The sequence below is a fragment of the Lissotriton helveticus genome, chromosome 7 (genome assembly GCF_964261635.1).
Source record: "Lissotriton helveticus chromosome 7, aLisHel1.1, whole genome shotgun sequence".
Classification (NCBI taxonomy): domain Eukaryota; kingdom Metazoa; phylum Chordata; class Amphibia; order Caudata; family Salamandridae; genus Lissotriton; species Lissotriton helveticus.
Genome location: NC_136068.1, coordinates 1483124333 through 1483147994, shown reverse-complemented (window position 1 = coordinate 1483147994; position 23662 = coordinate 1483124333). Strand labels below are relative to the sequence as shown.

The 23662-nt window shown below is 43.0% G+C and overlaps 1 protein-coding gene across 4 annotated transcripts in view; it reads right to left on the bottom strand.

Annotated features, from left to right (window-relative positions):
• Positions 1–23662, bottom strand: part of LOC144770403 (sacsin-like) — a 210032-nt gene that overhangs the window by 154524 nt on the left and 31846 nt on the right. For all 4 annotated transcript variants that reach the window (XM_078654908.1, XM_078654907.1, XM_078654909.1 and 1 more), the window contains exons 2-3: positions 15816–15854; positions 990–1077 (exon numbers count right to left, since the gene is read on the bottom strand). In XM_078654908.1, the coding sequence (XP_078511034.1) occupies positions 990–1077; positions 15816–15838 (111 nt within the window). In that variant the 5' untranslated portion in view covers positions 15839–15854. The remainder of the gene's footprint in view (positions 1–989; positions 1078–15815; positions 15855–23662) is intronic.

The window sequence follows — 23662 nt, the reverse complement described above, 5'->3', positions numbered from 1 at the left end:
GAAGCGTAACATAGGACATAATCTGTAATAAATCACTATGGGCCTTAGTTAGAGTTTTGACAAGGGTTACACAGTCACAAACGTGAAGGATGTCCTGTCTGGCATATTACAAGTGCCATTGTAGCCTAGGGTGTAATACGACAGATAGGATATCCGTCATGTTTTGACTGAGTATCCCACCAAACTTTAAATAAAGCACATGTAGTCTTAGTTTTATAAATAATTTTGGTTTTTCCCTCACCAACCCACAATGTTTAAGAAAAGATGCTCACAGGAGAAGGCATATATTTAATTTTGCCTTCTTTTCCAACACTTCTTCAGAAGTACAAAGTGCCCTAGACTATTTGGAGGTCCCGTAGATTGTACTATGACCATACAAACATCTTCAAGTCTCTACACAGGCTCCTTCTAAGAAACAGCAGTTTCAAACTTGAAAACAAGACCACCACACATTCTGCAAACACTATTTAATTGATGTTACATACAGGTTGTATAGGAATGTGATCAAGCTATGTTTTGGAATATTTCGGGCTAGGCTTCTGGAGTTTACTTGACAGCTGCCACCCTTATCCACATTTCTGAAGGCTTTGAAATATTTCCACAAGTCTGGAGGAAAGAGAGCTGGTACACAAGAGATGACAAGTTATAGAAAGCAGTGATTCATGTATCAGTAGTCCTAGGTCCCTCTTTACCATAGGACAGCCATGAACCATTTGCGGTCTTCACCAATTTGTTGTGGTATTGCTGGAGAAAAAGAGACAAGGGCCAGCCAATGAGTCCTGGGACAAAGGGCTGCAAGACCAAATGTTATCCTTTACATTTTGTGCCTTCAGTCTAAAATTATTTTACAGTGAGTAGTAATCCACAGTGGTTAACTCCATAATGCACAGGAAATTTCACAAGTCTGGGCAATGATGTGCTCCAGGTCCAACGGTCACTTCACGGAGAATAAAACACTTATGAGTCGGATAGCACTAATACCTTATTACCTTTAAAATCTGCCCTCCATCGGGGTATTTATGCAGGATGTTCTTGAGATATGTCAAGAATGGGGGTGATTTCTGAGAGAACCTATTCCTGGAAAGGGGAGAATAAACATGCCAGATTAATAGAAGATTAAGTAATACCATTACTTTCCTATCCATATTTCACAAATTCACATTATAAGCCTTCTCTGCCTTTCGAATTCGAAATGACATCACCACGGAGTGCATTATTAAACTCATGCAATAGCGGGTCAGATTGTGCGTGTGCAGACACATCCTTTCATATGATATGATTTCAACTGTTCAAAGGCCTAGTCTTCTTACCAGTGTCAAGAAAAATCCATATTGGTAAAGCGCTAACTACTCACCCTTAAGGGTCTCAAGGCGCTGGGGCCCATTGTGGAAATTAAGTGAGCTATTGCCCAGAGTCACATGGTGCAGAGCTGATCTGCTGCCGGAGCTAGGGATTGAACCGTGAGCCCTGTGCTCTGAAGTCAGCTGCCCTGTCCGCTGCAGTACACCACTGCACCACACCTCTCCACCCAACTCACCAGCACTGTGTCCGTACACATCACTATTAGTGGACTGCTTTTCCATTTCTTCACGCAAGTGAACAGTGTCACCAAGCTGCTGGTTTGGAAAAGTCAGGTAGAAACATGGACTCCGTTCCCCAAGATGTAAGGGATACCATCTGGAAAATCTGGAGATCCATAAATTATATCCTTGGCACAGGATTTCTTGAAGTTACAAAGCGGCTCAATTTTTGGCAGCATGATAAGCACACATCTTCTTTGCAGAAATAATGTGAATTTGTTGTATATAAAATAAATTCTAGTGTACTGCAGAAAAATAATTACAGAAAAAAAGACTTGGCCTTGACAGGCATGTTCTTCACCTATTTCGCAGCTTCCATTCCCTATTAAACATGTGGACACCATCTCATCACATTTACAACCTGTTTTAGACCTGGTTCAGACCCAGGAGTTCAGAAAGTGCATTTCAATTCTGTATAAATTAGTAAAATGAAGATGGAAGAACACAGTGTGGTGCCCAGAGGCTGTTCGATCTGTAGGGCCATTACATCATTGATGATACCTTCATTATTCTCAGATCATCACCAGACTACTGCTAAACCTCTTCCTACTCTATTTTCAGACCTCTCTTGGGGGATACCTCGCAGCTCCTTTCTGTACTCTTTATTTCTTTTACCCGCAGACCCTTTCCAATTGTGCTTCATTAGTTCAGGGCATGTTTCTGTCTGTACATCAGTGACACACAGTCCCGGGCAACACACAGTCCTGGGCATCTGCATGGGTGAGAAAAATGAATACCATGGTCAGTCATTGGATATCCAAGTTTTTTCTAAACCCTAATGGGTGGCACAGGGGAGACCGTGCTTCTTTTCATGAGAATCCGGCCTTAGTTCCAGTGGCCTCAGTGAGAAAACTTTTGCATCCTCAGTGAAACGATCAGTGCGGTTTCAAATGTATTCTTTAATCAACTTAAGACCATCGGCAGAATTCTGCATTATCTTTATTGCCGCCATCTTGTTTTGGCAGTCGATGTGTCTTGCAAGCTTAATAATGGCAGCATTTCATTGGTCTCCCATAAAAATCTTTTGCTCGACTTCACTATGTCCAGAACGATGCTGCCAGAGTACTTCGCATAGCAGAACCTCCTCTCTCTCCTCCACTGTGGTCACTTGACTGCGTGTCAATCATGTAAAATAGTAGGCACTCTGCCCCTTTCACAGAACCTATTTTGCCACTGGTCTAGCCTTCTAAAGTGAGAAATTTTATCACAAAAGTGCACTTAACCATCTCACTCTACCAGCTGACATTTTTGTTATTGAAGGTTGGTCATTTCTTTCTAAACGCACACTGCAATTTTGTGCAACTATATGGCAGATTCACTGAGACAGAAAGATAACCACAGATATTTCAGGATGGGTTTAAAACGTGGTTATTCTACAATAATCCCATTTGGTGTCATTCTTATATCTATTGAGCAAGCACCAAATACCTTTTTCACTATAGGTGCACTTGCAAATCCAAAAGAACAGAACATTACATATTAGTTTATTGTCCATTTTAATGTAGCTCTCTGAGCTTTAAACTCCCCCCTTGTAACCCTGATTCCCTTGAATTTACATTCTTTTCTAATGTCTGTCAGACCCGTTCTAGAATTGATTATATTTTGGTTAGTAAACCCTTACTCCCAACTATTCAATCTTCCGAGATTGGATCTATTTTTATTTCTGACCATGCTCCTGTCCTTTCTGCACTTTACCTTTCCCTGTGCTCTCCTAAATCTGGTCGCTGGAAACTTAATTTTTTGTTGAAAGATATTGTTTTCATTTCTGAAGCCACCACTTTTATTAATGAGTTTTTTACTATCAATAAGCCTTTGGATACTTCTATTCCTAATAATTGGGATGCCTTTAAGTCCTCCTTCCGTGCCTTCACCATCTCCTATTCATTAAGAAAGAAGAAAACTACAAAGGCCAAGTATACAACGCTCTTATAGCAACTCAAATCGCTGGAGAATAAAGTATTTTACTTCCAGATCCCCCTCCGTTCTCCTTGAATTAATTAAGGCCAAATCTTCTCTAAACAAATTTGCAACAGTTGATGCCTGTAATGTCCTTCTTAAAATTAAGACGCAGTACCATGGGAATAAAGCTAGCAAGATGCTGGCCACTTTTTTAAAAATTAAATCTGAACGTGAAAATATTGGCCCCCTCCTGAATTAATCCACCAACAAATTGGTGTCCTCAGATGAAGATATTTCCACTGCTTTTCAGGATTATTACCAATTGTTATACTCTGATGACGCGAATCCCTCTAATCAGAATTTACACACCTCTTTTACGGATCTTATTAAACTCTCATTGTTGTCTGGCGAGTTTGAGGTATTAGAAACAGAGATCACTCTTCAAGAGATAATAGATGCCATTAAATCAAAAAAAAAAAAAATCAATTAAAAAAAAATCAAAAAGCACCTGGTCTTGATGGCCTATCTGCTGAATTTTTTTCTACTTTTTCTTCTATTTTTGCTCCCAAACTCTTTGCTCTTTTTAACTCTTTCCTTGATGACTCCAAGGCATCTAGTTCCTTTATGGAAGCTTTTATTTTCATTATCCCCAAACCTGATAAAGAACAACACCCTCTGTAAAATCGATCGCCCTATTTCACTAATCAATTAGTATTGTAAGATTTATGCTAAAATTCTTGCCTCTCTACTTGAGAACATTAATTGTTTAAAACTGATCAAGCTGGCTTTGTTAAGGGTAGATTGGCAGCGGATAACGCTAATGTCATCTCCATTGGGAAAAAGTAGAAGTCTCCCCTTGCAGCATTGTCCTTAGATGCCGAGAAGGCTTTTGATCGTATTAACTGGCAATTCATGTTGAATACTCTCAATGGTATGGGTTTAGACCAAATTTTATTTCTCATGTTAAATGGTTATATTTGTTTCCTCGTGCCAGTAGTTTTGTGAACAAACACTTTTCTAAATATTTTCCTTTATATAGGGGGTACCTGTCAAGGATGCTCTCTTTCACCCTTGCTATTTGTTTTATGTTTAGAACCGTTCCTTGAGCGCATTCGTGTTAACACACTTATTTCCGCTTTTACACAACTCTACAGAACCAAATTGTCAGCATACGCTGATGACATTCTGGTATATATGTCCAACCCCATTACCTCTCTCCCTCCCTTTGTGTCTGAGGTTCCGTTGTATTCCAGTATTTCTGGATATAAGATGAACTTCTCTAAAACAGAGGTTTTTCCTTTGAACTCCATTTGCTATCAATATAGGTTTAATACCACTAACTTTACCTGGTGTCTCTTAAAAATAAAATATATCTTAGAATATGGTTTTCCTCTACCTAATCTACCGCTATCAGTTACACGTTTAATGCTTTAATTACCAAAATACAAAACACTACTTCATTCTTGGTTGCCTCTTCATTTATTATGGTGGGGTAGACTGGATACTATTAAAATGATGAGTGTTCCCCATGTCCTTTATACATTATCCATGTTACCTTTAGGATTTCTGCTTCATATTTTTCACAAATTAACTCTATTTGCAGTAAGTTTTTATCGAATAACAAACAGCCCCGCATTGCTCTTGTGAAACTCAAACGCCCCAAAACAGAGGGTGGTGTGCGTTTTGCTGCCTTGAAATTATATCACTCTGCATTTTTAATTAGTCAGTTTTTTGCCTTAACTTATGATTTTGCTGATAACCCTATCCCTCGTTGGATTTTTTTTTAACATTCCCTATTAAAATATTTTTCTTTTCAAAATATAATTTATATGTCTAATTATACTTTCATATCAGATAATCCTATTCTAAAATATTCCAACAATTATTATATGATATTTTGTCAGTTGGTCTTGATCCATATCAATTTTCTTTTGTCCTCTACGGTGTGGTATAATAAATGTATTAAATATAGATGTAAATTATTTTATTACAAACACTGGAAGGAGAAAGGAATCATATTTATGAATCAGTTGATCCTTCATAATTCTGTTATTCCCTTCCCCCCAGTTACAGTATAACTTGCCCAACTCCTTTTTTAATGAGTACCTCTTAATATCAACTGCTTTGCAATCTAACAACTCATGATTTTTCATTTGCCACTCTTTCCTCCCACACCATTATATAGGTGTTTCTCAAGACCACAGGCCTAAGGCTGCTTCTATTTATGAGATATTGCAATTGCCAATTACTGAATGTTCTAAATCTCATACCGAATTACCATGGGAAGCGGATTTATCTTTATCGCTTTATCGTAGTTTGCACAGGCCAGAACCCCTGTGCAAACTACTAGGCACATATACACAAGAGAGCAACTACTCTGTCTTGACCCTCTAGTATGTGTCCCGCACAATCTAATAGGTAACTCACAAGGCGCTCTGATTACTAAATGCAACCTATGTGAATGGATTGCATTTCCATCAAACTCCATTCCTGATGATGATGCACAGGTTAGCAAAACACCTTTAAAGTGTATCTTACTTAATACCAGATCCATAGTAAAGCACATATTCCAGCTCAAATGCATGATTCAAGTGGAAAGACCGGATTTTGTCTTTCTTACTGAAACATGGGCCAATGAGAACAGTGATCCTGATTGGCAGATAACAGTCCCAATGGGTTATCTGGTTACCAATCACGATCGAATAGGAGCCAAAGGTGGAGGAATCGCCATAATATATCGTGCTGCCTTTTCAGTCAAAATTGGACCGGAGGCCATAGCCGATGCGGAGGTTATCTTTCTCCATTAAATGGAATAAAGTAGAGATATTTCCAGGTCTACTAATTTATAGACCTCCTGGACCTAAAACTGTTTTTTTAAACGCTATACATAATTTTATGGAATCCTGCTTAGATACCGAGCACTTTACAATCCTGGGGGATTTCAACTTCCATCTGGAAGATAAAAGCAACCACGACACCATATGCTTGTTAGACAAGTTAGCTAGCCTTGATTTCACTCAGATCATCAGCAAACCTACACATACAGCAGGGCACACATTGGATGGGATATGCACCAACAACTCTGGCATATCAATTAGAAAAATCTGCATGTTACCATGCACCGATCATTCGGCGATTTACTTTGACATAATACAAACAATATCTACTAGAAGACGTATCTCTCGCGTTCCAGATAGTAAATACAGAATATGGAAGTCAGTGAGTGAAGCACAGTTTGCATCAGCACTCACAAAAAGACCTGAAATATCCAATGATTTAAATCAAACCATTGATGATTTCTAGAACTGGCTAACCACAGCAGCAAATAAAGTGGCACCTGAAGTGTCCAAGAAATCTATAGTCAAAAAGGCTTCATCCCCATGGTACTCACCCAAGTTAAAATCGATAAAGATCAAATGCAGACAAAAAGAACGGAGATCCCAATATAAAACTGACCATAAGAAAGAATATTGCGCAGCCTTGGAAAAATATAAAGCTGCAATTATTCAGGCAAAGGCTACATACTACACGATTAAAATCCAAGAAGCTGCAAATTCTTCGAAAGAACTATTTCAAACAGTTAATGCCCTGATGAGATGCCCACGGGATGCAATGTTCACACCGGAACAAACATTTATAGATAAAATTGCCACTTTCTTCCAAAACAAACTGCAATCAGTGTATGATAGCTTAGAAGAATCAAAACACAATATAGGAGAACTAAATGTAGCTCAACCTGAAGCCAGGGTGGAACATGAAGGCTTGCTATCCTTCTCCCCACTAACAGAAAAAAGGGTAGAGGAACTGCTACTAAGCATCAAATCGGGCTCCCCCTTGGATCCCTGTCCGCCATATATATTGCATATGGCATCAGAAGGCATCAGCTCTGCCTTATCTCCATTAATTAATAAAATCCTGTCTGATGGGAGTGTTCCCCAAGACATGGAAGAAAGCGTGTATACGCCCACTTCTGAAAAAGCCTAAATCGGACCCACAGGTTGAGATGAACTACAGACCTATCTCACGTCTGCCTTTTGCAGCGAAAGTACTGGAAAAGGCATTAAACATTGAACTGATGTCATTCTTGGAGATAAACAACCTGCTAGACAACACCCAACATGGTTTCCATCCTAAACATTCTACGGAAACTGCTCTAATCCTGGCAACAGAAGAAATACGTAGGGTAACAGATGAAGGGGGGAGTGCTGTACTGGTCCTGCTTGATCTAACAGCGGCCTTTGATACGGTAAACCATACTGTGCTCAATCAAAGGCTGCAGGATGTTGGTGTCAATGTTACAGCATTTTCTCTCCTATCATCCTTTCTGGCAGACAGGAAACAAACGATCTACTGGAATGGCCTCAGATCAGAGGAATTCACCCTACCGGGAGGAGTCCCGCAGGGATCGGCCTTATCGCCAACATTATTTAATATATATGTTGCCCCTCTGGCCAGGATGGTAAAGAGCCATGGCTTTAAGTTGGTATCCTATGCTGACGATACGCAGCTCATAGTATCGCTAGCTAAGGCTGCAGACTCACAAGCCATGGACTTCTGTAATTGCATTTCATCCCTGATGAACTGGATGAATGTGAACTTTTTAAAGGTAAATACAACCAAAACAGAAGTCATGGAATTCGGCTCAAAAGAACAAATCTGGAACCAATTATGGTGGCCTAGTACTGCTGGACTACCTCAGATACCAGTTTCAAAAGCCAGGAACTTGGGAGTAATGGTTGATAAAAACCGGACCTGGGCTCCACAGATCAACCAGGTCACCTCAGCTTGCTTTTTCACTCTAAAAGGACTGAGAAAGATTCTCCCATATATTCCCTTTGCCTTAAGGAAAACGGTGGTTGTCTCAACCATACTGTCCAGAATTGATTACTGCAACGCCCTCTACCTTGGAATGGGTGTTGCTCAACTAAATAAACTTCAGGCTATTCAAAATGCTGCAGCCAGAGTGCTGCTTGGGTTGCCCAGACGCCACCCAACTTCAACAGCCATAAGAAACTTTCACTGGCTCCCTGTATGCAGAAGAATAGAATTTAAGTCACTCTGCCTAGTTCATAAGGCTCTGTTTGGAGAGGGTGCTAAAGATGTGCAAGCTCTCTTCTCACATTATGTCCCTACTCGGACTTTAAAATCCTCTTCCCTTGGTCTTGCACAAATTCCAAAGATAAAAAGAGCACGTTATGGAGGAAAGCGTTTTTCATTCCTGGCGTCTAAACTCTGGAACACACTTCCACTACATATAAGAAGTTTATCCAACAGAGGGCCAAGCAGGGCTCGGGGATGCGACCCGAGCCCAGGCGACCTACCGCAACACCACAGGGAATCCCAGCAGTGAGGGAGCGGTGCCGTGGTCCAAAGGAGGGACCCCCGAAGGGAAGTACCCCAACAGCACCACATCCTCCAAGCCTGGATCGGAACCAGTCAGTGCCAGGGCCCAGCACAATGCAAGGGAGCTGCCGACGCCCCAGGAGGGGAAGGAGGTGGAGACTCCAGCGAGGCCTGCAAAGCCACCGCATATGTCTCCATCTGGACTCTCGACGCCCCTTCACCGGAAAACGGTGGATAGGAGGCCGACACGCATCACCCGCAGTGAGCCCACGCCCCTGGCATGCCGAACACCAGACCCCTCAGACAAGCTGCAGCACTCACCCACCAGAGAGCGTCGCTCCCGTGACATCGGAGAGGGATGAAGACGTCGACAGTTTCTGAAACCGTCCGCCAAGGCTGAACGAGGGGAAGAGGCTGACCTTGAAAGACGCGCCGAGAGTAGTTTCATCCGGCGCTCCCGCAGCAACTCCGGCTTCAACTGTTGGCACCCCTCACAATCTATGGTGCCGTGATTTTCCCTCAAACACCACATGGAAATGAGGTGAGTGTCGGTCGCCGACATAAGACGCCAACACGACCTGCAAGTTTTGAAGCCCGAAGGCATTCGCACACTGTTCCACCAAAGATATCAAAATGAGGGGAAAAAAGGGGCCCAAACAGAGACCGGATCCGCGTTGCACGCGGAAAAGGAAAACAATTGACATAGGCGTGCCGGGGTGGGACTTATGTGACCTCGCTGACATCACGTATCCGGACGACGCATGGGCGGAGTCGCTTGATGCCGTCCCCCCGGCGCACAGGGATGCTGTGGCAAAAAGTTTTCCGGATCCAGTCTCACGCCTGGGGATAATTCTACGTTAAGGAATCTGCGGTTAGTAGTCTCCATCAGATTTGATCTTGCAACCTGCCACGATAATTTAAGCTGTACTCAAACACGTACCATCACATGATCACCAACCCTACGTCAGTGTAGCTCCTGCCATCATGCAGGTCACCTTTCACCCTCTGCTCACTAACCTACTGACCTATGACTATCTGATACCTCTGCATATAAGCTTGGATCCAGATTTTGCTCTACTTGCTCTAGACAGGAGTAAAAACCAGACTCCTACGGCCCAGGAAGGCCACCAAGCCTTCATGGCCCCCTCCTCTCGTTTAACTCAAGGCCAATGAATACAGTGAGATATTGGACAGTCAGGGGCCCCCATCACGTGCTGCATGTGGGCCCATCATTTTGCCTTACACCACAGGTTCGAAATTTGTTTTACAGAGCATTGATGGAAGCATTAGGGCGTCTCTCTTCTGATGCACTTTTAATAAAACTAGCCGTCCCTGGCCACTGGAGATTTCTGGCTCAGCTATCCGTGGCAAGAGACGTGTGTAGACTATCTGTGCAACACTGCAATAATGAGACACGGGGTTGTTGCAGAGCATAATCAGCACGCACACGCTCAGATAGAAGTCAGCTAATCGGGATAAGTTGCTGTGCCAGAGGTCGAGAAAGAAGCACATGGTCACAGTGTGTCATGAAGAGGGAAACGCCAGAAGAACCCCACCCTGCATGGTGAAGCCCAGAGGTTTCAGAAGAGTTTACCTTGCAAAGGGAGATACCCAAAAAGAATAGCCTTCCTGGAAATGTAAAATGACCATATTAAAAAATATAAGAACACAGACCGTGTTTAATTTAGGCTTTAGGTAGAGGTGAGAAAACTAGAGAATGCATGGGAAGGGCTGAGCCAGGGCTCCAGCTTGGATATATGAGCCCAGAATACAATACCAGCTGGGAAAAACAGCATGTGAAGACTAGCTTTCTCCGGCCTTCACCTGACTTTACGGTCTCCCTTTCCATCTCTTTCTCTCCCCCTTTCCTTCTGCCTTAGTCTCTCCTCTGTGTCTTTCTGGCTCCTTTGTCTCTCCCTATCGGTTCCCTTGCTTCCATTATGTTTCATCTTTCCCTTTATCTCCTTCTCTTCCGCTCTTGCTCTCTGTGCCCCACTACCTCCATCTTAAGGCATTCCTCTCCGTTTCCCCACCCTGTACTGTGCTCCCAAGTTAAAAGGGACGGTCTCCAGCCAGCACATGTGCTAGTCTTCCCTTTCTGCCTCAAATGCATCCCTCTTGTGCAACACCACATAATTCTTCAAGCTCCTTTGCTGGCTGCAGCAGAGGAGGGTCTCCCCAGAGCCACAGTGGCCAGTCCAGTCACCTCCTCTGCTGAACCAGGGAGGCCTGGAGAATGACATTGAAGTGCACAAGAGGGACACTGAAGAGGTAGACGCTGTGACTTCCCGGCTCGCTTCTGACTCCAGAGTCTGCTTTACAGTCTCCCCTTTCATCTTTTTCTCTCCCCCTTTCCTTCTGCCTTAGTCTATCTTCTGTCTGTTTCCGGCTCCACTGACTCCCCTTCTCCGTTCCCTTGCTTCTAGTAGGTTTCATTTTTCCCATTATCTCCTCTCTTCCACTCTTGCACACACTGCCACTCATTCTTGAACCCAAATCCCAAGGTAAGTAATCTACTATATTCCGCCATCCATCTGCATACTCCACTTTGCAATCATGTTCTTGCAACACAATAATCCACTTGGTGGATACCCAGTGTAGATAATCACTGAATTTAAGGTCTGTGATCTGTTCGTAACACACATGGAACCTCCCACGCAAAAATCCTAAAAATGGTTTGATGCGCATAAAGACATTAATGCCTCCCTTCTCACTACCAAATATTTTTTTCTGCATCACTCACTGCCTGCGATGAAAAAGCTATATTGACTTCCCACCCTGAATCCGGGACAATCGTTAGAAATGTATGGTACTTCACATCAAAAGTTGACAATAGGTGCCTTGCTTACATCCTGTTTAAGTGACTTAAAACGCCTCTAGACAGGTCTCCTTCAACAAATGCAGAATTCTCCAGCAAACCCGTTATTGCAATTGTTTTCTCAGAGAAATGCATTACAAACTTTGCAGAATAGTCAAGGAATTTGAAAAATGAACTCAAATTTTCTTTGTTTCTCGAAGCAGGAAGATTCATCATAATCATTGTCAATTCATCTTTCAGTTTAACTCCTGTGATTTTACATTTTGCTTGCTTCACAGTAGTAAAATATGTTTTATATCTGGATTCCTCTTTCAATTTGCTTTGGCGATACGTGGAGGACAAATCAATTGCACTGAACCTCTGTTCCTTTTCACTTGGTGAGAGCACAACTTCGTGCTCACCTTGCGACAGAATTCTAGTTACAACCTCTTGGGTATCTCTTCCAGCACTCCATTAAGCTTGTTGTATACAACAATTTCCTCATTCTCACATCATTTGATTATACAACTGTACGCACATCTTCTGTCAGAATTAGAGGTATCACAACTGAATGCTCTATCTCCTCCCCATTTCCTTCTGTTCTAATGTTACTACAGGAGTATTACATTTCTCATCATGTTAAAAGTATGCTAGTCCACCCCTCCTCCCCAGGGGAAGGAAAACCTCCTGACTACCTCAGACCCAAAGCTTTGGCCGCTACACACATCCCACACTCCATCCTGGCCAATCTTTACCATTAGCCACATTTCCCACACCTTTAACAAGGCCCCATAAAATGTCCACTAGTGGAACCTACAACTCATTTACCTACTGTACCCTCTTGTTCGCGATTGTTCTTATTCACTTTACACCCTTTTTTTTTTACTTCTCCTTTAAATTTGTTTGTTTTCGATACCTGCACAAGTGCCACCAGTGCCTACGTAACGCTTGTTCTTGTGCTGGAGTGTCCTCCATATATTACAGTATTTTACCTATATGTTTATTTTGTACGCTTTTGTAACCTGCACACGTCACTTTTTCCTCCTGTAATGCACCGTTTGCTACCTCTTGTATTTTGTTGGCTCACGATGGTCACTTTTGTAATGCACCGTTTGCTACCTCACGATTGTCACTTTTGTAATGCACCGTTTGCTACCTCTTGTATTTTGTTGGCTCACGATTGTCATTTTTGCGTCATTTAATGTAACATTTGCTTTTGTATTTTGCTCACTTGGAATGTGCTCATGTTTCAGTTCTGTTCCTATTGTGAAGCGCTCTGTCACCTTCGGGTAAAGTCCGCGCTATATAAAAACGCATAAATAAATAAACTCACAACATTCGCTGTCACATGTCTTTCTCAAACAGGCCCCTTCTCAGTACCTTAAATGGGTAATTTGAGATCTATCCACTCATAAACCTTTCCCAATTTTGGAATTGCAAGTTTTCGTCATTGCCTAATACCCAACGTGCTCATCTGAGTCGACTGTAAAGTTGCAATTTGATATCAAACAGCTTAGCACTGCTAAATACTCAACTGTTTCACTATCCTTTTGCTCCTTGGGGAAGAACACGAACCTTTCTAAAATTACATTCATTTTACTTTTAAAATACTCTGAGTAGTCTTTGTGCCTCGATATATGGTGTTTCTTTGTCCCCATTTTCTGCACTTTTTTTGGTAGTGGTTCATCTGGTAAAATCCCATAAAGTCTTAACCCTTCTTCTCCCAAACAGTTCAATAACATGGAGAGGTTCCGATACCCTGAACTATGATCATCAACTCAGGAGCAAACTGTAGCTGAGCATCAACCGGTCTCCATATGTATTCCAGTTAAGCAGCACAGGCACAGAGGCAAGTTTGGCTTAAACATGTACCACTGTACAGCTATTTATATGTCTCGCCTACGCAGCGCGCATGCGCTGCATAGGAGGAGACCTCTTGCAATCGATTTGCTTTTTAGGGCAAAAACGTGCACACATTGCATTGCTTTCAATGACAACGCGTGCACGTTTGGCGATACCCTTGTGGAAGCAAGCTTTGAAACCCTTTGTTTGTACTTAACTTTTAAACAGATGGTGCCCTTGCCCACTCCCGCAAAAGAAACGCTGTGTCTGTGTGTTTCGCTCGTGCCTCATTAGAGTAGTAGCATTTCTTTAGCAGTGACCTGTAGATGGCACTAGACCGGTTTTAAAATGATTTCATTGACATTTGCTGGTCCGCGCGCCTCATTCGACTTCAAAGCTGCTGTGGCGGACAAGAACAAAACATTTCAGTTTTTCATTTAACACACAGGCTGTGCACCACTTGCGGTCTATTTGTAATTGTTTCCTGCTCATCTCGTCTGTGCCGTCCCCCCACAACTGCCCGTCCGTCAATTCTGAGCTCTGGGGCTCTGTTCTTAAGCCCACAAGACGTCTAGGACTCAGCAGATGCTCTTGGGCACCATCCCTTCCCCCTTCAGGCAACACCACCTCACCCCAGGTCGCTTTCAAGCACAGTGTGCTTCTAATCAACCTCTGCTCTGCGTTGCTGCTTCTGTTTATATATACAGCAAACTCGACTCAAGCTTATTGAAGCACTTTAAGTGAGAACCAGTCATATTACACAAAGCAATGTTAATTTATTAGGTACTGTGAAATTATGTAATATGCCAAGGATCACAGGACGTGGTGCCGGTACTCAAATTTGCTTCTGTGGCTCCAAAGTCAGCAGCCCTGGCCCTTGTACATAACTTCCTCTCCTTTGCTCAGCTACCGCCCTCTTTATATTCCTCGTCTCATCGGCGTGCTTCTCTCCCCATCCCCCGCTGATCTTTTTTCATTGCACTCAAAACCGGTTTTGAAATTATTCGATTAGCATGTGCTGGTCTGCACCCCTCATTAAACTTCAGAGCTGCTGTGGTGGACTTGAACAAAACCTTTAAGTTTTTTCATTTAACACAGAGGCTGCAATTACAAGCACACTGGCCCTGTACATAATTGCGGGTAGGGGGAAACGCTATGTATAGTAGCAGGATGTTAACAAATGCGCTGCTTATGGGGAGCACAAACTTCCAGAGCACCACCTTTTTAACACCTTGGTGGTTTCTAAATCCTGTGGAGGACACGCCCCGTTATGCAAAAGATGTTAAAATGTAAACATATGGCAAGCGTTTATCCCTCCTACAAAAAACAATGTGCTAAATGCTATTTCTTTTCCTCATTAAAATCCACAGCAGGCATGCTCATGCAATTACATTGTCTCTTACCTTCTTGTGGTTGTATATACATTTTCTGCACGTTCCATGTTTCTATACAGTGCCAGTTTGGCAGAGCATGTTTGCCTTTCCATGCCAACAACATACTATGAGCTTTTTAAATTCGAGGGGGAATTTGGAATAGAGTGCAAATGGTGTGCCATTGAGTAACAATATTGTTATTTCTGTGTCTGCTGCTATTCGTCAACTCACATTGACATTTGTTTTCCCCATATGCTAGCACAGACCAAGGAGTGTGTGCTGACCTCTGTGCGTATGCCCCACCACACTCTGCCCTTCCTTTCCTGGCAAAAATGTTTGCTGTACCTTATGTCTTTGCCTTCATAATGTTCTGTTTTGGCAAAGTTTAAACAATGCAGTTGTGCTACAACATCAATAGCCTTTCAACCTTCTATAGAGTCTGGTGCGCTGAAGCCCATCCAGTTATATCCAGTGTTTGCCACAGATTGTTTTTACGCAACGCTCTTGATGCAGTACACACCGGTCCTAAAGGCGAGACCTATTGGCTATGCGACTGCTTTTTTAAAAGAGCAACCATTTTGCTCTAGGACAGCAGTACCTCAACACATCAGCACTGCAATCAAATCAAGTGCAGCAGAGGTTTAGCCGCTAACAGTCCCACTGTGCGCACATATAAAGTAAGTCATGCTGCAACCGTAGTCATTTCACTTTGGTTTACATCTAGCTATATCATACATCTAGAACACACTACCCCTATATGATTGAATACATGCTGCTTTGTTTGAATATATGTTTGAATCACCATCTGCCCACATGATGCACGAAACTGGCATAGGGCTGCTTGCATAAACAAGAAGGTTGATGGAATGATGTCTGCTGAGCTACAGTATGCACATTATGCACCTCACTTCCACATCATTACTATCCCCTCCCTTCTTCATCACAATGACCCTTGTAGCTGCTTCATGAACATTTCCTCACCTTTTTCGTGGTCTTTGAGACATGATGAAGATTTCAAAGCTGGAAAGAAAAACAAACTGTTAAAAACAGACAATTGACATGGATCCCCAACCGGATACTGCCTTTTGCTCACCGGAAATACAAGTGTGGTGGGACTTTCCCCTCGTCTCACCCGCACTTCATGTGGAATTTTTAACTGATGCTCAACTGTTGTATAGTGTGGGTCACCAACACCACAGCTCCTCTTCTTAGCCAGGACCAATATTTCCATCAACTGACGGTACCTCGCCTGACAGAACCTCAGAACTCAGCATCTCAATCAGACCGAAAACACGTGACCTCAGCCATATCTACACTGTGCTTCACCTTAGGCAATTACTGCATCTCACACCTTTCAAACTGACCACATAACCCACCACCTAAAGGTTTATTTAATGCACTGAATATTTTAATAATAATATAATAATAATATTAGTGGAGAAGTGTGGCTCACTGGTTAGAGGAGGCAGACCCTGAAGCAGAGGTCAGACCCGGGACCAGGGTTCAATTCCCGACGCGGCAGGGTCTTGAGCTCAAATATCCACGTACTCGATAATTCTCGTTTCGGTGCCTAGTCGAATCACGGGTTCACACTCTGCAGCTCTGGGCATTAGCCTGCTTAATCTCCACTACGGCCCCCCGCGGCGGGATGCCTGGCCTTCACCTTGGGGATGACCATTACGGGTATCTCACAGGGAAAAAGCCAGGACGGGTTCCCAAGGCAAGCGCCGAGATGCCTACGGTTAATCGAGCGCTATATAAGACCGCATAATAATATTATTAATAATAATAATTTTGGCTTCACACCTAAAGATTGAGAACCCAAGGTCATCATAAAAGGAATGGGTTCTCATTTAGAAATATGCTCCATCAGACTAGCAGGATCATTCAGTACACAAAAACAGTGAAATCGTGTGGACATCTACAATGAACGGTTTTCTTTACACCCACTGACAGGAATTAGAAACATGTAAGGCTGGTGCTGCCTATCGACCATCTAGACGCAAGATGACATATGACTGGCACTGCCACAGTCCAATCAAACATCAGAAGCGAGTCTGATATGCGATAGATTCTGACCCAGGCCTACTAAATAGTTACTGTGTCACAGCTCTAACTACTATCAAAGGAGAGTCCAACATGTGACCAACATCTTTGCGTCACAGCACTACTTAGGATCAAACGAGAACCTGGCGTGCGATCAAACTTCGCAAGAGGTGAGCTTGAAACACAACTGACTCTTCCCCCAATCAAAAGGTTAACCTGATAAATAACTAACTGCAAGATTGCCAGCCCGAATATTAGGATTTAAATATTATGAGAATACTGTAACAAAAATAATGACATCTAAAATATTTTCATGGTAAGGATACATCGTAAGTATAGGTTCACCGTATTTAACATACAAAATGACAATATGTATATCTTCAAAGAACATTGATGTTAAATTGAGAATAGTAAATCTATACTTCCCAATCTATATTTACCTCCAGAACATTGTCGTTGTCGATATTTTTTTGTTGATATTTCTTTAATCAATATTCTGACATCAAGACAATTCATTGGTGGGGGAGGGTGAAGGGGTCAGGGTTATTCTGAAAAGCTGCCTGGGCAGCACCAAAGCAAATGGTTCAATTACAGAGACCGATTCTGATTGGTTGATGGCAGCCAACCAGAATTGCTGAAAGGCATACTGATTCAGAACAGACAGTTCCTGAAATGCATGCTTCAAGGAAAAAGTAGAGGGACGTGGTTCCCATCAGAGACTGCCCTCCTCAACCTCCATCACTGGCGGCCCTTGCAGGGCAGTATGTGCTGCACTTCTTCAGCACAGGGAATCACAATAGTGTTGTAAGCCCAACATCAAAATTGCACCAAGTTCTAGTCCAATGATGTTTGGGAATAGGGGCAACAGGACAAACCGTTTCCTTTCTGCCCGTCACTAGTCACGTCTGATTGCTGCTTCCCACATTCTTGTGGTAAACGGTGCCTTTTGTAGGTTTTCTATGGGAGTTTTAATGTTAACCCATGAGCACCGAGATGCTGGGATTTGCATCGAAAATGTGACCTCTGCCCTCTCATCCATTGGGTTGTTTAACCTGTAATTGCCTACAAGACAAAAAAGCAGAAAGCCAGGAACTACAATTGATTTAGCATTTCACAACTCTGCGCTTTGGTGCTAGGACATTTCTTACCAGCATCGGTTTATTTTTTCCAACCAGTAGCATGTTGCATTGTGGGGCTGTGGTTTTGCTTTTAAAAGTTCCGTCGTGGACTCAAAATCACAGCATTCAATGTGCGGTTGGCTAAAATGCTAGAATTAGGAACTGGTCAGCTATGATTTAAATTTTTTACAAAGTGGACTACTCCATTAAACAAATTGATGGTTTCACACGAAAATCCTTAACATAACTTTGCACAAATTTATTACCAATATTGGAAAGATGTGAAAGCATCTAGGACTTGTTGAAACATAGACACAAACTTGACTTCGTAGTCACACACAGATGGTCCCTTTAGGGTTGCCACGTTTCTTAGCAAAACATACTGGCCATCTGTACGTGTTCGATGGTTCGGGTGGACCTGGAGATTGCACTGTAACTTCCTTCAAATCTTCCATAACTACGTAAATTGTTGTTTGGTTATCCCAGCACCAGGATGCCCTTTTCTGGGAACCAGTCAGCAATCAATCGAGCTTAAGCATAACCAAATAGCAGAGCTTTGCAGAGTGGGGGTGACCACCAAGTAGGGAAGAGTAAGAGTGCGGTTTCAGCCTCAGACCAGAATGACCGCCAATGAATACATGGGACACCTGGCAAGGACTAGAGAGTGTCTCTGCACATCTGGCAGGCCCTCTCCAGCTGCTGTGCTGAGCCTGAGCACTGTACAAATAAGGGCCTTATTTAGAGTTTGGTAATCGGATACTCCATCATAAATGTGCCAATGTCCCAACCCCGTATTCTAAGTGTAATCAATGATACTAGCAATATGGCAGACAGGATAGCCGCCACATTTTGCCAGCGCACAACATCCTCCAGAGCTTAACTAAAACCCTAAATGACTGGATAGCATCAGTGCATATCTGAGAAATGCAGCCAATCGAAAACTCAGAAAATAATGCACGTTTATGCACAAACGCACTCCACGCTAACCTAGGATGCTTATACAATGAGAAATATTAGCAAAAATAATTGATTTTTATATAGTGCATCGTACCGGTAAATGGCACCTTCATGATCTATAGATAAAAACTGTAACTATAGTGCAGCCTAGTCACAGATGTGAAGCGCTATACAAATTTGCCAGTGAAAAACAACACTCACATTAATGGGTTTGAAACTCTGGTCCCATACACTTCAGCAGCAACATAACTACTGGAAACACGTACTGACTAGTTTCAACTGTGTTGAGGTTTTGCAATAAATTCATGCGCTATTACGCCCCAATGTTTTCTAATATGCACAGAATTATAATGCAGAACTAGAGTGCTAATGTTATGTCAACGGTAGCGTAAAAGTGAGGATGCCATAGAACTATCAAACATACATAAGGTGTGGGTTGGGCTGCTACCCCGAGCGATTGCCAGTGGTTAGACAAATTGCAAGCAGTCCTCCATCATCCAAAAACCTCTTTTTGCAGGCTGTTTCTGTCCTCTGCTGCACAGTGTGGCCAGCATGTTGTGACAGCAAGAGTAAGGTGTTTTTTTTTGGGGGGGGGTTAACAGTCTGGCTCGACAGCAGAGCTGTCTGCAACGCCTATTCTCACCAGTGTCCTAACATATAGGGAGTGGACTTTGGCTCTACCTAGAGCAGTACTTCTCTTTCCCCTTATGCTAATGGATGTACGATGTATGGTTTGTTCCTAATGCAGTGCATAAGGGAATACTTTTAATCTCAGAAGCACACTGGTCTTTTCTCATAGATGCACAGTACACAGAAAGCAATCATTTTCGTTTTATGTATTACCTGCAGCAGACTTTCCTTTAATGTTTCCTACATGACTAACATTTCAAGCCAGATCCATTAGCTTTGTCAATGCTTGTTTTCCCCCTACAGCCACTCTTTGCCTGCCTGTCCTCAGCTGTCTCTCTTCCTCCACACCCTCTGCATGGGTTTCGCTGCATCCGTGTCTGCATACTGAAGTCGCCATCAGGGCCATGACTACAGGAGTGGTTTTTAGGTGCGACACCCCCAAAATAAATACATTCTTGGCTTGGTAGTGGAGTCTGTGGGCCCTGAGCCAGGTCTGCTATGTTTATGTTGTTTTTTTCTAGTCAACCTGATCTCACCAAGATGATTTTAGTTGTTCATTTTCAAGACAGTGTCATGTTTACCAAAACTGTAGCAACACTGAGTGCAGACTTAGAAGGACTGTATATGTATAGAATATAGTGCTTTATCATAAACCTAGTATATTGCTAGACATTAATTTATTGTGGTGGTTGCTGAATGCATTATGAGTCTTGAGCCCATGTGACCTTTGCAAATAATGCCCTCACCCACTGAGAAGCCTTGGACTGCTCAACCTGTGCTACTGTTGAGAGTCAAGGGCTGAAGGGGTACTTGGCCCAGACAGCGGCAGCTCCTCTGCTATGGGGTTCGAGCATCGCCCCCCACTTGAGTGCCAGGCAGCAGACAAATAGGAAAAATAAAATGATAAACCCATTTTATTGTCATTTTTCTTTCTGCTGTAGAGAACCAATTCTGGATGGGCGGGCCATGAGGAGTTCAGGAGAAGTGCTCACTGTAAAGTGCGCATGAGTGTCTGGCCAGCTGTTTAATGCCATACAAACCCTCATGCGCACTTTGAGCTCTCTTCACCCGAGATGTGTAGAGGGCAGCAACTTGATTGGCGTCTAGGAGCCTGCACAGTATGCAGTGACCCAGAGGAGAAGAATGCAGAGACAGTGGCCGGCAAAGCAGCAGCAGGAAAGTGTTTTTTAATTTATTAAATTCAGCCTACCCACACCTTCCCCATTTACCCCCGCCCTACCACTTATTAAGAAAGCGAGCCGCTTTTGGGCCCAGTTGGTCCGGACCCGTAGTAGGTCAGCCCCCAGGACATCAGGAGTAAAATGATTGAAACCTCACTGTTTTGCCCAGCAACCCCTGTTTGCCCACTGGCCCTCTGAAAGGGGAAGGGAATCTTAGAGGGATGTTTATAATATTCAACCATAACCTACTTCTTTGCCCCAAAATCTGTGTATATAGCGAACCATTGCCGCTCACATGTTTTGGCAAAGTGCAGTAGGGAATGTCTGCCGTCAATGTACAAAACTTGTGCCAGGCAGCTAAATGCTTACAGAACATGTGATTTAGACATGTGAAGAAAGGGAATAACGGAATATCATGATTTTTGTAAAGTCCCTCCATCCTATTTTATTTATTTATCAATTTATAGAGCGCATGGTTACACTGCCGGTGTGTCCCCGCGTTAGTAGCAGACTTTCCTGACCGTCCTGTATCCTGCAGACGCGGTCGCTCCCCCACGCTGCTCCCCGCCCTGCCTGCCCTGCAGCCTGGTATCGTAGCACATCGCTGCGGCGCTTGAGGAATCAATTTGCTCTTTATATTTGCTAGACTGCCTTAATTGCCTGTTTGTCTTTCATAGCGATATCGTAGCGCTAGAATACCTTAATTGCCTAAAGAATAAACGTAGGGAGGGTCAAAATAGGGCTATATTTAACGACCAAAACCACTCATGCCCTAAGAGAGACTGTCAATAAACAAAAAGTGGCCTGGTCAGAAACCTGTAAGTGTGCCGCAACTGGAACTAGTGCCCCAAAACCATTAGTAGCACTAGAAGTGATAACCCGGGTCTGTTAGGAAAAAATTCCCATCAGCCCACCCATGTGGTGGAATGTCGTCATGTGGGAGATGTCACCAATCCAAATCTCAAACAGTGCACCTAGTCATGGTGCAGAGATGGATTAACATGGTGTAAATACAGACCACTGGGCTTCACTGGTGATGCTAATGGGGTGCAGTGCAAGAAATTGAAGTGAAAAACGTGAAAGTAAAATTGATTCCAAGGACCAAAATTAATTTTAATCAGTATGGCACTCGGGTCAAGATTAAAATTTGCCAAAATAGTTTGAAATAATAACTATATGTGGGCAAAGTGAGTGGAGGTCGACATGTTTCAGCTGTATTGACTGTTGGTCTTAGCTTTCTTCAGGACCATTTAGGAAACTGCGACTGCAAATCAAAAAATTAGTGAAGCACGCTAATGTACATTGGATAAGTCCTACCAGTTCCTCTGAGCCCAGATGAATACCGTAGGAAGTCCAAAATTTTATGTATCTCCTAAGGAAGAAGCATAAGCGTGAATCAAAAACCATGTAGTGCACAACAGATTTTAGGAAAACAAGCACAAGATGCTAAGCACACAAACAGGGCGATGGAGACAATCTCTCCCCGCTGATTATACTGCTATGTTTCAATCAGTGTATAAAATCACATATATGGTAATGAATGTGGTAACTTACCCAGCATTATGTGGGAGTACGCCTCACCTCACCCGGAACCCACTCGGGAAAAAGGGAGGCCCCGCTCTAGTTAAGGAGGGAAATGGACAAGAAAGTACCTTTGAAAGATAGCAAAGGGACTAACAACAATACTAGCTACCATTTCCAAAACTATTCTTAACAAAACCTAGCTTTAAACAGAAAAAAGACTCAACCAAGTATAAGGAAAATGACTATAAGACTCTGCAAGAATAAATTAACCAAAAATGGAGGGCAGGGCCACTCCTTGGAGGACTCTTACTAGCGATAAAATGACTAAGAAGAGGCACTGGCGCTATCAGTAACCAAATATTTGGGCAAAATGGCTGAAGACTTAAGGTACGCAGAACCACTCCTTAAGGGACTCTTGCTAGTGCTAAGATGACTCGCCCTGTTAGGGATAGCAAGTGATGGTGTGGTGCCCTACCTGTCCGTCGGTACCTCGATGCCGGCGTCCGAGAAGGAACGGAGGTACCGACGCACAGCGCGCATGTCTATTTATACCCTGGTTGATTGGGTAACAGGCTGCAGCTGTTTCTATTATCCATCGCGTCTGCTTCGTAAAAGGGGTGCCCGCGCTATAGTGCGCATGCGCTAGGCATCCCAGTAGTACGACGCGTGAGCAGTGAACTGCAACGCGCATGCGCACGGCTTTTCGGCCGCAATGCGCATGCGCGGGCTCTGAGCCATGTGTATCGGTCCGCGCATGCGCCAGAGTGTACTGCGCAAGCGCCGGTATTGAAACACGTCCAATCGCGATCCCATTACCGGTGTGTACCACCACAAAGTAAACGGAGCGTTAATGTTGTCAAAAAAACAGACAGCTGTATCAGAGGCACGAAAAGATAGTTAATTCTGAGTACATGCGCTGAAAGATCTGGGGGATCATATGTACTCATTTATAATCCCTATTACCAATATGGGAAAAAGTAAGTATCTATGTGTAGATTGAGCCAAAGTAGAAGCAACAGTGCATATACTTCTCATGACTACAGGTAGTGACAATTGGACTGTGTATGCTAAAAATAAGCAATTACAAGTGTAGAATAGTGTATTAGGCGCAAAATGACTCAATTTGTTCTGAGATGTAGTATCTTGAATGACCTCAAAGATGATAACAGGATGAGTCAATGTTGAAGACAGATGACAAAAACTCAGGACTAGTTGGATTACAGCGATGTCCACGGTATGTCATCATTTAGACCTTGCATGTGACTTTTCAAAAGAAAAATCCATTTCTGCTCCTTCCTGAACAAAAATTTGGCCACATCACTGATGTCATCAGTTCTATTCTTAAAGAAAAAGTGAAGGCGCACTTTACGGA